Here is an 18,164-nt window from a genome sequence, read left to right as displayed (position 1 = left end):
ACCACCGGGTATCCGGATGGAAACAAAGAATGCTCATCCATACCGACAGGCAATTCCAAATGAAGTGTGGGCAAAAAGAAACAAGAGTGAAGCTCCAGCCATAAGGGAAAGATGGCAGATTTGATTCCATTTCAATGGCTAACTTCTGCTCATGAAAGACACCATTAAGTGAGTGCAAACTGTAAGCCACCATGTGGAGAAGTAACTGGTGATATAACAATATCAACCATATCCAGAATATAAAAAGAACTCTCAGTAAGAAAAAGGTAGTCAATCCAATAAAGAAATGTGCATTTAAGGAAGACTTTGTCCCAGTGGCTAACGAACGCAGAAGAGGGCTGGCTCACTAAGTGGTCAGGAAAATGCAAATGAGGCCACACCAGAAGCTCCCAGGCCCCAGGGGGCAGTGGAAGGGTGGGGTCACCTACTGCACTGGGGACAGCCTGCCACCTTCTGAGCAGCCCAACATGTGCACACCCTGTGGCCCGGATGGCCCACCTCTGGGTATAGGGTCCCACCTACAGACACGGCACACCTGGCACCAGGAGACCCAGATGGGACTCTTTCTTTTTAAGATTTTTTTTCTTCTCTTTTCTTTTCTTTTTTTTTTAAGTAGGCTCCATGCCCAGCATGGAGCCCCATGAGGGGCTTGTGCTCACACAACCCTGAGATCAAGACCTAAGCTGAGATCAAGAGTTGGACGCTTAACTGCCACCCAGGCAACCCAGATAGGAGCCTTCCTAAGCGTCATTCTCAGCCCCAAGTGGACAACCGAGATCTCTACTGACAGTAGAATGGTAAACAATCCACATCCAGTGGAATACCACACAGGAAAAAACCCACACAATGCACTGTGTAGCATGATGGTGGATCTCACAACGTAAAGCTGAATAGAAGAAGTCATATACAGAGGAAGCTGCTCTGTATGGCTCCATTTTTTTAAGTAGAGAAAAAATTAGACATGATGACTCCATGCTTTTTGGAAATGCACATTCAGATGATACAATGAGAATAAGGTGCAAGGGGCTGCCTCCCGAGGCCAGGAGGAGGGCAGACATCATGCCCGGCAGTGTTCTGTTTCCTGACTGGAGTGGTTACCCAGGTGTCCACTCTGTAATAACACAACGGTCTGTAAACATGTTATGTGCACTTTTCTCTAAGTATGCACAATTCGCAATGAAAAAGGGAGGAAACAAATCCACCCAGGTGGCTGTCACTGGCACAGGTGTGCTCTCAGGCACGCAGGCGGCACCTAACTCTCAGCCTGGCTCCCAGCTTTCTGTCCTCTGGCCTCCCCTTGACATGAAAGTGTACCTTCCTTTCTCAAGGGCCACTTTAGAGAGACTTGGCTCCAAACACAGCTGGGTGCACGGCCTCTAGTGCAACGTAAATGCACCTGGGCATTCCAAGTACCTGCACAGTCTGTGCTGTGGACCTCCTGACCCATGGGCCCCCTGCCCAGAGCAGGACCACCGCCGTGCCATCCAGGTTGGAAGGGGAGGTACTATCAACATTTATTCCCCACACAGCATCAGGCCAGCTCAGGGAGCAGAACTCAGGGCCAGGAGTTCCCTGAGAACAACCCAAGGTATCTGGGCCCTGGAGGAGTAGGAGACCCCAAAGCGTCTAAGGCCTCAGCTAAAAACTCAAGAGGAATGTTTACAAATAGTAACTTCCAGTGCAAGTGGGGTATTTGGGCGCAACATCTATTCTGAGGATCAGGGAAAGACCACAACTGTATGGAGGGCCTTCCCTACCAACTGGAGACGGGGGCCAGCTTGGCCAGGGAGGGGGCAAGGTGCCGCAACGGCCCTGCAAGCACATACATCCGGGGCCACTGCCCTTTCGGATACCTCCAGTCTGTCAGTCACCTGCAAGCCACCTTCAGGGTGGTGGGAACGGTATGTCTGGCACAAAAGTGCTTTGAAGATGGGTGGGGCCCTGACACAGGCCTCCTCCTCTGGGGACTGGGAACCATGGTACCCAGACGTCTGGGCTCCAAATCTAGAGAAGAAACACAGACCTGTCCTGGAGGGCATTCAGGAAAGTTTCACTTAAACTTGGTAGACATAAACTCATTCTCTTACCCACCTGCCCCTTCCTGCTGCCTCTTGGCCCACCTCTCACCTGGAGTCCCCAGGCTGGTACCTCCACAAAGCTGTGGTGGCAGTGCCAGAACACAGCCCCCCTGGGCTCTGCTGCCCGGCCTCCATCCCTCACAGCCCCTACGACACGCACAGGCTGGGCCTGCAGTGGCTTTGGCACACGCAGTTTCTTCTACCAGGAGTGCCAGACCCCACCTCGCTCTCGCCATCCCATCTCACCCTGCGCTGGTCAGCCCAAATGCCATGGACGTGGGTGCCTATGTGGCACTGTCAGTGCCCCTAGGGGTGGCCACACTCAGGGTTTGGAGCACAGCCCCAGTCAGTGGGTAGGCATTAGGTTTAGGCTTTGCACCACCCTGGTGACCAGTCCTAGCCACCTCGTGGGAAGGTGGCCACCCATCAAAGCAGCCGCTGTGACACCAGAGCCCTGGGGAAGGGAAGGTGAGGCTCCTCTAAGGAGATGCCTTGGGCTCAGCCATTGAGCCCCCAGCTCTTGCACCTGGAGAGGCCTGCTCAGGCCAGGGAGGTGTGGGGCTGTAGACAGAGCTGCTTTCTGTGTTCATCATCTCAGTGGGCACGTGCCTGGATAGTGCAGTGGTCACAGACGCTGCAGTGATGGGCACCCAGCCCACCTACAGTCTCAGGGCAGACCAAGGGCAGAGGTCACACTGCTCCGCACTGGGAGGGGCTGCCTGGCAGCTGGGGGAAACCCCAAGAGCCTCCACTGGCAAGCTCTTGGCCCCTGGTGAAGGCCACGGCTTAACTCCTTTGGGACTGCACTCACCGCCACCAAGACCCACCTGAGGAGCTGGTGCCCTTGGGGCAATGAATGCAGCCAGGTTACACACTGGCCCCGATGGCCGTCCAGGGTAGCAACCGCCCTCCGTGTCTGCAGGCTCCAGATGTGCACCAGCCCACTCAGGGATCTGTTCTGACAAGTGCAAGCACAGACTCAGGAAGAGGCGTCAGTGGAGGACATTCCCAGCATGCTCTGTAGGGCTGGCCTGGAAACCACCCAGCTGGTGGACCAGACGTTCCGTTGTTGGGTTTTCGTTTAGGTGATGGCTGTACATGTGAACTAAGGGTAGGTAAAAGTGGCACAGTGCTCCTTTTCCAAGGATGGTGGGCAGAGAGTCCCTCAGGCAGAGTCTACTTCTCTGGAGAGGAATGGGGGAGCTCCATCGACACTGTAAACTGGATGGTGTCTATAACAGAGAGGGCATGTTCCTACCTCCTCTGAGGGGGGCCGGCCCAAGGGACAGCTTGTCGAGTGGGCTCTGAAAAGCCCGAGTGATGGGCAGGCTGAGCCCTTCACTAGGACCCCCAACTGAGCGCCGGGCTCATTGCTAGCCCACCACCTTCTGAATTCACCCTGGGCTAACCCCTGAGGTTAGGTTGGGGCCACAGCTACTCACCCTGAGAGGAGCAGCGGCTGCCCCTGCCCTTCAGCTCCTCCGAAGAAATGCAGCGCATGTACTGCCGACTGGGTACCTCGGAGGACAAACCGCGGGTCCGGGGGTGGGAGCGGCGAGGCTGCCATACCGGGAGGGGGTGTAGTTACCTGGGGACCAAGGGAGGGTGTAAGTGACACACCTGTCATCCTTCAGGAAGGTAGTCAGTAGGAGCCCCCCTGGATGCTGCCCACCCCCTTCAGCCTGTCTTCCATCCTGCCTATTGGCCTCTACACTTAAATGGCATCACCGTGGTCCCAACCTATACTATCTCTGGGTGGGCACCATGGCACCCACACCCTTCTGAGGCCACTCTTACCCTCAGTGTCCTGCGTAGAGCCCGCCACTGGCCTCCAGGCCTCCCTGTCCACCCACCGGCTGTAACTTCTGGCTCCCTGGACCCCACTGGCTGCAGCAGCACTGCTCTAGCCAGGGAAGACTCCTCCTCACTTGGGCTCTCCACACACCCAGTCTCATCTCTGGACCTAGCTGAATCCTGCAAATTCAGTCTCCCTCCTCCCTCACGAGGCCCATCTCCTCTCCTCCCTGCAAATGGGGCAAAGACGTGCCGGGACATGCTGCCCCTTGGCCCCGCAGCAAGCTTGTGAGAACAGGGGCCATGCCGGTCTGCTCCCCCCAGACCACAGGCCTGGCCAAGCACATAGCAGCTGCTCAGCAAGTGTATACTGAAGGGATGAACCAATGGACAGACAAGAGGTGTGTGGGGTCCCTGGGCAAGGAGGACCCAAAGATGGAGAGGACCCTCTCCCTCACGTGTGCTAAAATATACCGCCTGCTGGGTCCTGAAGGCCTGCACAACCACCCTTCGAGAAGGCAGCACCCCATTTACTGTTGGTGAAACTAGGGCAGAGACTGATCTGGTGAGCTGCCCCAGGCCACTCAGACCCAGGCCTGAAGTGGCATGCTGCCACAAAGGGGCAGAGTGGTTTGGGCACTGGTGTGTGGGCAAGGGGCAAGAGACTGAGTCACCTTGCCACTCCCCTGGAGGACTGATATCACAGATGAGTGACCCTTCCTCAAATCACTGGTCCTATGTTTAAAGCCTGCTGGGGCCCACCCACCTGAAAGAAGAAGCCTCCCCGTGTCCCCGCCTGAGCCTGCCCCAGTGATGGTACAGGGGCGGTTGCTGGACCAGAAGTGACCTGCCCCAATGACCAAGGGGCAGGTCCCAGGCCAGGCTGAAGGTTGAAAGGGAAAGGCCAGGAGCAGACCGCTGGGGAACTGTAGTAACTTCATCAGGAGGGCCTCTCCTGCTGGGCTCTGAGACACTTCCCAACCTGCCCATCAGGGAGGAGGCCACCCGACCACTGCAGCAGCCACAGCCACAGCCACCAGAGGAATTGGGGCAGGGAAAAGGACAAGAGCAGAGAAGACAGCATTCCTCCAGGAGGGGGCCCTGGCCTATGCCAGAGGTTAGAGAGGGTTCTAGGCCAAGGACGGAGGAAGCCCATGCAGGAGAGGGCTGCAGGCTGAGGACAGGCAAATGCGCAGGCGCAGAGGCAAGAGAGGCATGGGTTTCTCCAGCAGATCAGTCCAGGCACTACTTCATCCACACCCTTGACAGCGAAGCCCTGTGTACCTCCCCTCCTTGAAACCATCCCAGACCCTTTCGTTCTCTCTCTCTCCCGTCAGAATAGAGCCGGGAGTAGCTTGATTAAGCAAAAGGTTCAAAACACCTAAGAAATGCCACCATCAAGGCAGCTGGGGACTTGCAAACCAGGGGGCTCCAAGTCACCAAGGCAGCACAAGGCGGTCAGTGACCCGAGCCTCTGGAGACCACAGGAACCTGGGAAACGCTGCACAGACCCGGCAGGAGGCCATTGCCAGCACCAGGCTGGCTGAGGCCTGGCCCATGTGAGGGCTGGAAGTAGGGCTGGGGGCTGAGATCCTAATGACCCAGAGCAGAGACTACAGGGCCAGGGCCAAGAAGGGGCAGATGCTTACCCTTAATGGTGAGAGACCCCAGGAAGCCACTCTACAGCTCTATCCTGCCTTCATCGAGGGGTTTCAAAGAGAAGGAAGGGGTCCCTCGGAATGTGCCTTACAAATAGCCAAATCCTTGTTTGTTTGTTTGTTTGTTTGTTTGTTTCTTTCTTTCTTTCTTTCTTTCTGTCTTTTTTAGGGTTTTCACTCTAAAAGCCCCTCTCACCTTTGGCTGAAAACCAAATGACTCTTCTCAAACATAAGGACAGCCTCCTGTGGGCAGAAGAACCTGACCCCACACTGCTCCACAACCCATGGCCCCTGCTCTGCTGTGGGACAGGTAAGCTGCCTGGAGATGCTTCTGGGCTGGGGCTACAAACCCTGCTAGGCTACCTTCAAGCAGGTGGGCTTGGGATAAGTTCCGAGGAGCAGCTATTGGATCCTCAGAAGCTACTGACTGTCTGTGCTATGCCTGCTCTGCAAGAATAGCTGATCAGCTCCAGGATCCCAGATTTGGAAAAACCCAAGAATGGAGAACCCCGCTAATGCACATCAACCCACCAGAAAAGCCCTGGTCTCTAGGGGCTAGGGAGAGGGGAGCATTCCACCCCACAGTCCAGGCCTTGGAGTCCTACAGGCCACTTCTGTGCAGGTTCCCATGGTACAGTCCCAACTTGCACACACACCATGTTCAAGCGCGTGCTTGCGCACATGCACAGGAGGCACACACATTCACATCCACTCACATATACATACACACGCATGCACATGCATGCACATACTCACACACACATTCATAGACAGCACGGGGGCCTTGGGCAGTGCCAGCCGAAGCCCAGCCCACACTTGCCACCTGCCTGCGGCCTGATGGGAGTTTCCAGAACCTCACCAGCACAAGGCTCAGTCTGAGGTGATGAAATCAAGTTCTCCTCTATTGTTTCCCCAGAACTGCAGGGAACAAACCCGTCACGTTGTTACAACAACCAAAATGTTCAGGCCAAAATGATGCATCGGCAATTAAGGGCTCCATCATTTCAAGCAATTAAAATAAATGCTTTATTTGAAAACTAATTAATTCTAGCTACATATTTTTCCCATGACAATATCCTATGATTACTTGATTTATGACATCTAATTATTCTTTATTAATCTAATTGAGAATAATCGCGTTATCCTATCTTCCCTGGCACTGGGCCTCCCGGAGCGGAGGCCACAGCCCCTTGTGCAACACCAGTGCGTGATACCAGCCGCCCGCCGCTGCTTCGTCTCCCTGTTCTGTCACTTGTCTTTTCCTCCCAGAGGGCAAAGGAACATGAAACTTAATCCACTGAGCACAACTTCGGATTCTGCCTGCTCTTCGAGATGTCAAAGAGAGACACATTCTTTTCAAAATTAAAAAGAAAGACAATCTGACACAATTTGCGCAACTCTGACAGCCTTTCCAACTGATGTTATGAACCCCCCACTCCCCCACCCCCCTGAAAGCCCCTCAGGCCCTTGGCCCATGGATGATGACAGCGCCCCCCTACATCCCAACTTAGAAGCAGCAGTCTGGCAGGGCTTACATAGGGTCATCCACACAGAGAGGGGCCCCAGACCCTCCCTCCTGGTGTGGACAGCAGCAGGGGCAGGGGCGGGGGCAGGGTCCCATGTGGAAAGGCATCAGGGCTACATTTGGAACTTACCATCCCACAAAGCCATGTGTACCTTGGGCAGGTGCAGCAGCCACAGGGACCCAAGGACGCCCCTCCTGGGGGGTGGGGGGTGCGCAGGAGAACACACACAACCAACCAGTGACTGGCAAACACAGAGGAGGCAGGGCCAGGGGAGAAGCTGGTACCCAAAGACCACGGGTCCCTACCTCTGTGTGCCCCACAGCCTAACCTGCACACAGGTCCCACTCAGTCACAGAATCCTTTCCTTTTACTGCCCCAGAGCCACTGGTCCTAGAAGAAGCTTGGAATCAAAAACAGCATGAAGTGAGCCCAAGCAGGGGAGCCACCACCCAGAGATAGATACCCATGCACTGCTCTTGCCTGTCCCCGCCAACTGGGTCCTGCCTGCTTGGGAGTATAAGGACAGGCTACACAGGATGCTGGGAGTGCCTCAAAGAGGACCCCAAGTCCTCCCACACGTGTGCCTAGAACAGCTCCAGCAGCCCCAAGAGGCACTAAGAATTCCATAACCAGCACAGACTAGGGAAGCACTACTACCTAGCAGGATAGATGCCCACAAAACAACTAAAAATGCTAATAAAATAAAAAACCAAAATCTTCAGTACATCACTAAGCTGGTAAAAACAAACAACAACAACAACAACAGAAAAAGTTTAGAACCTTCACAGGCCCAACACTTCAGTGGAATTAAACCTAGTGAGGTCTGCGGGCCCCCAGTTGGTGCCTGCCCTGAGGGCATTTGCTACATTAGTGACCCAGAATTCTGGTTCTCAAGCAAGGCCTCTGAATCGATGAAAGACAATGCTAGGGCTCTCCCAAAGTGGGCAATCTCATAGGAGTATCTCCATAAAGATGAGACCCCCACAAGGCTAAATTCTCAGTGTTAGACTGAACCAGAAGTAAACCTACAACCAGAGTTGCCAGAATAATGCCAGCTCCCAGGGTTTAGTCCGAATTTACACCACCTTGGGAGGTCCTCAAAACTTCAGTCTGTAAATGTCTCTCAGAAGGAGCCCACCTTCAACACCGGCCTGAATGAATTCATAGATAAAGCCCTATGAAATGCAAGTAACCAAAACTCATAGAAACAAAAAAGGAAACATTGCACCATGAGTGAGAGCCATGAGAAACAACAAGAGGCAGAACTAGACCTCTAGTGCACAAAGCATTCAGGCATATAAAACAGGGATATTTAATGCTCTTAAAGAAATAAAAAGAGGGAGCTAAAACTCCAAGTTGAGAGCATAAAATCACCACTCAGATTTGAAAAAAGATCCAGGCAGGTGAAAGGTTGTTGGGAAACAGGAGATCTACATTGTGCCAAGGTATTACACTACAGATTATTTACTGATCACAGAAGGAGAATGTTCCTTAACAATGGAGACATCTGGCTGTCACCACCTTCACCATGAGATCGAAGCTGGCACCGCCAATTGTAAACAAACCAGCATCACTTCTCTCCTGAGGTGATGCCAGAAGACACGGCACCATCCCTGTACATCTGTGCCAACAACCTGCAGAAAACAATCAGATACATCTAGATTATGGGATACTGGGCAAGATAACTAGCTCAGACTTATCATAAAGGTCAAGATCAAGAGAAAAAACAAGAGCAAAAAGCAGGGTGAGTGTTCTAAATTGAGAGACTAGAGGCATCGTGACCAAATCTAACAGGTGAACCTTGATTAGACTCTAGATCAAAAAAGGTGGGGGCTATCAAGGACATTTTGGTGACAAATGGGAAAATGCGAATATGGACTACAGATAATATGGAATTATTGTTAATTTTCTTGGGCAGCAGGACAGTGGTATTTTATGGAGAAGAATGTCCTTATTCTCAGGCAATGGTGTTGCAAGGGTGAAACATCATGATGTCTGCACATTGTCTTTTTTTTTTTTTTTTTTTTTTTTTAACGTTTATTTATTTTTGAGACACAGAGAGACAAAGCATGAATGGGGGAGGGTCAGAGAGAGAGGGAGACACAGAATCTGAAACAGGCTCCAGGCTCTGAGCGGTCAGCACAGAGCCCGACGCGGGGCTTGAACTCACGGACCGCGAGATCATGACCTGAGCCGAAGTCGGCCACTCAACCGACTGAGCCACCCAGGCGCCCCTGCACATTGTTTTCAAATGTGGCAACATGTTAACAAGTGGTGAACACAAGTGAAGAGTATGCAAGCATTTACTCTGCTACACTTGCAGCTCTTCTGTAGGTTTACAATTATAAAAGCACTCTAGATGAGGGGAAGGAAGATAAATCTGCCCTGGACTCATAACCAGAATAAGGAACACATAGATCAAGAAGAAAGCAAACAGCAAAAAGGAAAGTAAGCGAAAGAATTTGAATAGATATTTCATAAGAAACATAAATGGCTAATAAACATATGAAAGAGATGTTTAACCTAATCTTGGAAATGCTTGTCAAAACCAGTGTGATAGAATTACACTCCTAGCAGATTAGCAAAAAATTAAACAATCTGTCAAATATTGACTACAATGTGGGACAACTAGCAACCTTTACCATGCTACCGGCAGCATAAATTGAAAGAATCACTTTGGAAAACAATCTGGGATTAGTTTGCACACCTTATGATGTAACAGTCCCCTTTCTTAGATAAACACACTAAAGAAATTCTCACATGTGTACAAGGAGAGATTTGTAGAAGAATGTTCATAGCAATATTATGCATGTTAATAAAAACTAGAAACAACTCAAATGGCCCTCAACTGCAGAACAGGATAGAATTGATATATTCATACAATAGACTGTTCCACAAAATTGAAACTGTATAAACTCCAGTCTCACATGGATGAAACTCAAAATCCTAATTCTCATCAAGAGACATTAAGGGTGTAAAAAAATGAGGCTATAGACAGGGAGAAAATATTCATGACACGTATATCTGATGAAAAACCATACTCAGATTATAAAGTTAATAAGCAAAAAATTAAAGTGATTCTAAAAGGCTAAAATTAGAGATGGACAAAGGTATTTCAGGTAAAAGAAACTATAAAAAAAAGCAGGAGTTGAAATACAGATGTCAACAAAGTTGAATTTTAGCTGAAAAGCATTAGAATTGACAAACCCAGATACTTTACAATACTAAAAGCTGCAATTCACAATGAACATATGATAGCTGCGAATATCTATGTGCTAAACAACAGAAACACCACCTTTATAAAACAGAAACTACAGGAAATGTAAAGAGTCACAGAAAAAACTCATCAATAATTGGAAAACATGATATACTACTACTCTCAGTACAAGTCATTATCAAGTAGATGATAGTAAGTAAGGAGATAGAAGACTCCATGAGGTAAATATTATGGATCCATATGGAACTTTACACTCTACTAACAGAGACTACATCTTTTTCTTAAGTGCACATGAACATGTGTAAAAATTGTATATTGGGTCACAAAGAAAATACCAGTAATTTCCATTAAAAAGAAATATTATAAACATATACTATAACCACAGCACAGTTAAACTAGAAATTAACAAAACAAAAACTAAAGTGTCCTCCCAACTAAAAATTTAAAACCATTTATTAAACTTGGAGCGCCTGGGTGGCTCAGTCGGTTGAGCATCTGACTTTGGCTCAGGTCATGATCTCGCAGTTTGTGAGTTCAAGCCTCGCATCAGGCTCTGGGCTGACAGCTCAGAGCCTGGAGCCTGCTTCTGATTCTGTGTCCCCCTCTCTCTCCACCCCTCCCCTGCTTGTGCTCTGTCTCTCTCTGTCTTTCAAAAATGAATAAACATAAAAATTTTTTTTAAACATTTATTAAACAATAGATTTTAGGTAAAGGGGGAAGTACTTAATCCACAAATTTTAAAAATGACAATGAAAAACACTATAAACCAGAATTCGTGAGATATATTTAAAGCTTTGACCAGAGGGAAAGTAGAGACCAGTATCACTTAGGAATATCATGCAAAAATAGTAAAATATTAGCAAACAAAATATAACATCAAATTAAAGAAATAATACATGATGACCAAGTGGAATTTATCCTTGAAATGCAAGGTTAGCTCAATTAGAAAATCCATTAATGTCATACAACATATTAATAAATCAGTGAGAAAAATCATATAATTATCTCCATAGATGCTAAAAAAAAGCCTTTGACAGTATTCAATACCCATTTTTAAAAAAAATTTTTTTAACGTTTATTTTTATTTTTGAGACAGAGAGAGACAGAGCATGAACGGGGAGGGTCAGAAAGAGGGAGAGACAGAATCTGAAACAGGCTCCAGGCTCTGAGCTGTCAGCACAGAGCCCGATGCGGGGCTCGAACTCACGGACCACAAGATCACCACCTGAGCCGAAGTCGGCTGCCCAACCGACTGAGCCACCCAGGCGCCCCTCAATACCCATTTTTTATTAAAACATCTAACCAAATAGAAACTGACTAAAAATGACTAAAATACACACACACACACACACACACACACACACACACACACACAATCCCCTCCTTAGTTCTACAGACATTACTTTACGAAGGAATACTGGAGGTATTTCCTCTAAGATCAGAATACCCAACATCTATACTACTATTCAACACTGCACTGGAGGTTTAAACCAATGCAATTAAATAAGAAAAATCAATTAAAGGCATATGACTTAGAAAAGAAAACATTAAATTATTTTCCAGATAACATGATGATATATACATGAGAACCTTAGATAATCAAACATAAAATAGAGTCAAACATTAAAAAAAAAAAACAACTTTACTATGGTAGCAGGAAAAAAACTAACAAAGAGAACTCAAATAGCTTCCTTATGCCCAAACAGTAACCTGTTAAAGAAAAGTCCATTCATAATACCAACTTAGAAGATAAAATACCTAATAAACTTAAAATTTTTTCCATGTCGAAAGAGATAAAATTCTAATATTTCTAAAATATACAGAAATCTTTGGGGCACCTGAGGGCTCAGTTGGGTAAGTGTCAAACTCTTGATTTCAGCTCAGGTGATGATCTCAAGATCATGAGATCAAGCCCTGAGTCAGGCTCCATGCTAGGTGTAGAGCCTGCTTCAGATTCTCTCTCCCTATGGCCCTCCCTTGCTCTCTCAAAAAATAAAATAAGATAAAATACATAGAAATCTTCAAAATTAAGTAAAGTCCAAAGACCAAATAGGCAAAAGACATGAATTCACATACACAAGAAATGAAAATGGCCCTTAAACATATAAAAAGATGCTTAACATCACTCATGCAGAAATGTAAATTGGAACTACTTTGACAGTTTCTGGCCAGGAAGCAATAAGCTCACTACAGGCTTTCTCTCTCTGGCTGACCGCAACTATAAAAACTCCAGACAAAATATGAAGAGCAATTACCTAAAAATTTTGAAAAGTGAACAATAGCAGACAGACCTTGGAGGCAAAACCTTGGAGAAGTGACCTGTATGGGGATGAGTTTTCTGTTTTTATTATTATGTCTTGAGGCACTGCCTTGAGGATAGGCCCAGCTTGCATAGCTGCCATGCAGCAGTGGCTAAAACTTAGACTAACAACTTTACAAAGAGTTTAAAGAATGTGAGAGGAAATCCCTGATGGTTTGTTTTCTCTCTCAGCACTGCCCCAAGAATGGGCCCCAGACATAGAACTGTGTGGGAGAAATGACTCTGAGAGAAACTTCTGTCTTTTTGGCCAGAGAGAGAATCCTGCAGGATGGAGTGTGAGTGGGGGGCAGGGGAGGGAGGGAGAATTGCAGAGAGGAAAGAGCTAAAGAAAAAGGTCTCAATTCTGTGAATGAACCCACAAAAGTCCCAGGCTCACTGCTGAGATTCATAAGCCTGGGACGGACCCAAAGGAACATCTTAAAAGGTTTGAAAATTGAAAAGAGATTAAAACCATAGCCCACAAAGGGCAAGACAGAACTGTGTGGCAATTCTAACTGGATTGACTGCCTGCTAATACAAAACTCAACATTCTCCAGAGGGCCCAAAGTAATACTCAACCAGGACATGTCTAGGATACAATACAAAATTATTCAACATACCATGAACTAGGAAATGAGACCAGTTCTCATGGGAAAAGACAACTTACAGATGCCTACCTTGAGACGATTCAGATGTTGGGAGTATCATTAAGGATTCTAAAGCAACTTTTAGGATTATGCTCCATACAGCAAAGGTAAACACACTTGAAATGAACAGAAGCAAAGTTCTCAACAGAGAAATAGAAATCAATTTTTTTAGGGCACCTGGGTGGCTCAGTCAGTTAAGCGTCCAGCTCTTGATTTCAGCTCAGGTCATGATCTCACGGTGTGTGGGACTGATCCCTGTGCTGGGCTCCACACTGACAGAGCAGAGCCTGCTTGGGATTCTCTCTTTCCTTTCTCTCTGCCCCTCCCCTGGCTTGCATGCACGCTCTCTCCTTCTCTTAAAATAAATAAATAAACATTTTTAAAAAGGTAGTTTTTTTTTAAAGGAAATGTCCAAACCAAATAATACAATAATCTGAAACAAAAAAATTCAATATGGAATGGGAGATGACAAAGGAAAGAGCCAATGAACATGAAGATTGATTAATAGAAATTATCCAGTATGAAGACAGAAAAGAAAAAGATTGAAATAAACGATTAGAGCCTCAGGGACTTGTGAAATAACTGTAAAAGGTCTGACATTTGTGTCACTGAAGTCTGAGAAGAAGAGAAAGAAATGGAGCAGGAAAATTACTTGAATAAATCACTGCCTGAAATTTTACAAATTTGGGAAAAGACAACAATTTATAGATCTAAGGACTCAATGAACCATAAGCAGGATAAAAACTACATTCAAACACATCATAATTAAACTGTTGAAAATAATAAAGAAAAATAACTCAACATTGATGACACATACATAGGGAAATAATAATCTGAATTAGTGTGGATTTCTCATCAGTAACCACAGAAGCCAGGAGACGGTGGGGTGTCTTTAAAGTATTAAAAGGAAAAAAAAAACCCTCTATATCCAGTAAATTCTCTTTTGGGAATGAAGGCAAAAATATTCTCAGATGAAGGAAAACGAAGAGAATTTCTCACCAGCAGATATAGCCTAAAAGAAATACTAAATGAGGTTCTACAGCTTAAAAATAATGAGAACCAGAAAGAAATATGGGCCTTGGAGGAGGCAGAGGAAGACAAACAGTAAATATCTGGGTAAATATAAAAGCAAAATTTCACCCCTTAAGTGAACATGTATATTACTAAAATAACACTGTCTGGTGGGGTTTTCAGTATGACAGCTATCACATGAAAGCAGGAGAATAAGAGGACCTATGTGATTGCAAGGCTTCGATATTTTACTTGAAATGAAAAAAAAATTAACTCTAAGAAGACTGTGAAAGGTTGAGAATGTACGCTGCAATCTCCAGAGCAACCATTAAAAACACAGTATATAATACAAAGAGATACAGCCAAAGCCAATAGAAAAATTTAAACAAGAGTATTTGAAAATATTTAAATAATTCATAAGGAAACAAGAAAGAGGGAGAGGGGAACCAAAAAACTAGAGGAAAAAGAGAAAATAACAAAACGGTAGACCAAAATACAATCATATCAATGATTATAATAAATATAAATGCTCTCAACATGTTAATTATAAGATCCAACAATGATAAGCTATTTAAAAAAAGATCCAACTATAAGTTATCTGGCAGAAACCCACCTTAAATATAAAAACACAGATTAAAAGTAAAGATGAAAGAGAATTACTATATGTACAATAAGAGAAAGTTGGTTGGAGAAAATATGTTAATATCATGGAAAGTAGACCTCAGAGAAAGGAATATTATCAGGGATAAGGATACATAAAAATAAAAGGTATCAATTCATCAAGAAGATACTAAGAGTGCTAAATATGTACTCAGTTAATGACAGAATTTCAAAATGCATGAAGGAAAACTGATGCAACTGAAAGCAGAAATAAACAAATATGTAATTATAGCTGGAGACTTAAACACGTCCTTAGTAATTAGCTGAATAAGTGGCCAAAAAGTCATACAGAACCCTGACTAATACTACCTACCTACGTGACCTAGTTGACATTAACAGAACACTCTATCCAACAGAAAAACACATTCTTCACAAATGCACATGCAATATTCATCAAGATAGACCATATCCCAGATCATAAAACAAAACCTTAAAAAATGAAGAAGAAACAAAAGCATACAAAATATATTCTCTAACGTTATGGAATTAAGCTGGAAATCAATAGTGGAAAGGTAAATGGAAAATCTCCACATATTTGGGAAATGAATAATACACTTTTAAATAACCAATTTGTCCAAGAAGTAGTCAAGAGAAATTAGAAAGCATTTTGCATGCAATAAAAATGAAAACCAAAATAGTCAAAATTTGTAGGTTGCAGCTAAAGTGAGGCATGGAGGAAAATTTATAGCATTAAATGTCTACATATGGGGTGCCTGGCTGGCTCAGTTGGTAGAGCATGAGACTTTTGACCTCAGGGTCATGAGTTCAAGCCCCATGCTGGGTGTAGAGATCACTTTATAAAAACGCCCACATTAGAAAGAAAGAAAGGTCTCAAATCAATGACCCAGTGTGCACCTTAAGAAACTAGAGAAAGAGGCTCAAAATAAGCCCCAAAGCAAACCAAAGGAAGAAAATAGTAAGGATAGAGCAGAAACGAATACAACAGAGAATAGTAAAGCAACAGAGAAAAATCAACAAAATCAGAGATTGGCTCTTTATTTTATTTATTTAATTTTATTTTAGAGAGAGAGAGAGAGAGCACATGAGTGGGGGAGAGGGGCAGAGGGAGAGAGAGAATCTTAAGTAGGCTCCAATGCTCAGTACAAAGTCCAACTCAGGGCTCAATCCCACAACCCTGGGATCATGACTTGAGCTGAAATCAAGGGTCAGATGCTCAACCGACTGAGCCACCCAGGTGCCCTGAGATTGGTTCTTTAAAAAAGATTCATAAAATTGATAAATCTCTATCTAGACTGACAACCACAAAAAAGGGGGAAAGAAACAAACTATCCTCACGAAAAAAGGATTATCACTCAAGACACCGACACACCACCAACATTAAAAGGGCAGTAAGGAAATGCTATAAACAACTCAATGCACAAAAACTCAACAACTTAGATGAAATGGAACTTAGGGCCACAAACTACTAAAATGGCTACAATAAAGAAGAAAATCTGACAAAATAAAGTACATTAGAAAAAGTACATGTGGTACCACATGCAAAGTGGTACCAGCATTCTGGAAAACAGGTAGTTTCTGACAAAATGAAATATACGTGTATCATATTCCTGGCAATCCTACCCCTAGGTGTTTACTTTACAGAAATGAAAACTTATGTGCAAAGAAAAGCCTGCACATGAATGTTTATAGCAGCTCTGTTCATACTGCCCCAGAGGACCATCCATGGGTGAACAGAATACTCTTGAGCAATAATAAGGAACAAACTATTGAAAAACACAACTAAACGGATGGCTCTCCAGAGAATTATGGTGAGTGAAAGGTTAAATATGGCATGAGCCTAGTTATATGGCATTCCAGAAAAGGCCCAACAAGGTAGAGAGCACAGATGGGCAGTGGCTAGGGGCCAAGGGTGGGGAGACAGGCTGACTACCGAGGGGGAGCAGGAGGAAAGTTCCGAGGTAATGGATCAGTTTCCATGTCAGGATTGTGGACGTGCTGGTGTGCGCAGGTGTTACTACTCACTGTAAGTACATTTCATAATAATGATCATATTAATAACAGATACTTAGGAGTTCAATCTGATATAATAAAAGGACTGAAGAAATAGACAAACAGGAGAGAGCAGACAAATCTTGCATGCAGGAAAATTCCAAATAATTTGTATGGATATTCCGCCCTCAAGGATGTGGAACAGAATTCCCACCCCTGACGCAGGGGCTGCGCATACTGACTGCCTTCCTAAGAGGACAGTCTGCAAAGGGAGAGAAAAGAATAACTTTAACAGAAAGGAAACCTGACAACCACTACCTCGGCCAGGTGACCAAGGTCAACATCAACAGTGATGTCATTTTGACAACATGTACCATTAATATGTGATGAGACGGCACTTTACCTTTGAGGTCTGGCTCCCAGAAACCCACAACCCATCTAACTGTGAAAAAAACACATGACATATCCTAGCTGAGGAACATTCTACAAAAGACCCAACTGGTACCCCACAAAATTGTCAAGGCAATAATAAAAATAAGGAAAGTCTAAGCAACTGTCACAGGCCAGAGGAGACTAAGGACACATGACAACTAAATGTAATGTGCTGTCCTGGATAGGATCCTGGGACAGAAACAGGACATTAGGTAAAAACTCAAAATATCTGAATAAATTGGGACTTAAGTCCATAATGATGTACCAATATTGGGTCATTACTATGACAAATGTACCATGCTAATAATGTAAGATGTTAATAAGAAGAGAACAGGGCTCAAGCATGCACTAGGTCACTGCTCTTGGCCATTTTCTGGAACGTTATTTTTTTTTTAATATATCTGACAATATTGTGCTGTTTTTTCTTGAGCTACAATTGATTTGATTTACCACTAACATGCTATGAAAACCCAGTTTCCTGCTTAGACTTTTCTGGCTTATAGCCAATTTCTATCTAATTCTACTCAGGTGACTCTAAACAGATTTAATGCCAATTTTTAAGTGTTTATCCCATTTAAAATAATACACCATCTTATTATGGTGCCCTAATAGATTTAAATTCATTTAGTGTCCCTAATATAAGGTAGGCAGTATTCACTTAAGGAAATTAGCCGATGACTGTTACCATCAGCAGCAGCAGCAGCACCATGGTTACTTCTAGAAGCAGAGTAGCATGCCAGGGAAAGAAGACAGCTCTCCACCAGGCTGACCAACTCATTCTCTCCTTGAAGTACACAGCCATCCTAGTGGGAAGCTTCTGAATTGGCTGGTCCTTCAGGCTGCAGGAACAGAGACCCACTCACTTTATACTTCCCAGGCTACACCTGGAACC

General features: G+C 45.3%; 1 protein-coding gene and 1 non-coding gene across 5 annotated transcripts in view; one reads left to right on the top strand and one right to left on the bottom strand.

Moving 5' to 3' along the window:
* Window positions 1-18,164, bottom strand: part of GNB1L (G protein subunit beta 1 like) — a 67,270-nt gene that overhangs the window by 36,516 nt on the left and 12,590 nt on the right. For all 4 annotated transcript variants that reach the window (XR_008422186.1, XR_008422188.1, XM_019435597.2 and 1 more), the window contains exons 2-3: window positions 3,521-3,666; window positions 2,906-3,031 (exon numbers count right to left, since the gene is read on the bottom strand). Coding sequence is in view for 2 of the 4 variants with exons in the window: in XM_019435597.2 (XP_019291142.1) it covers window positions 2,906-3,031; window positions 3,521-3,645 (251 nt within the window). In the remaining 2 variants the exon portion in view is untranslated. The remainder of the gene's footprint in view (window positions 1-2,905; window positions 3,032-3,520; window positions 3,667-18,164) is intronic.
* On the top strand, window positions 15,602-15,674 carry TRNAK-UUU (transfer RNA lysine (anticodon UUU)). The gene has a single exon. It is a non-coding gene; the product is annotated as a tRNA-Lys (tRNA).

This window comes from Panthera pardus, unplaced genomic scaffold (assembly GCF_024362965.1).
Source record: "Panthera pardus isolate Hobbes unplaced genomic scaffold, ASM2436296v1 HiC_scaffold_15, whole genome shotgun sequence".
Taxonomy (NCBI): Eukaryota; Metazoa; Chordata; class Mammalia; order Carnivora; family Felidae; genus Panthera; species Panthera pardus.
Note: the sequence above shows the minus strand (reverse complement) of the source record. Positions and strands in the feature narration are given on the sequence as shown.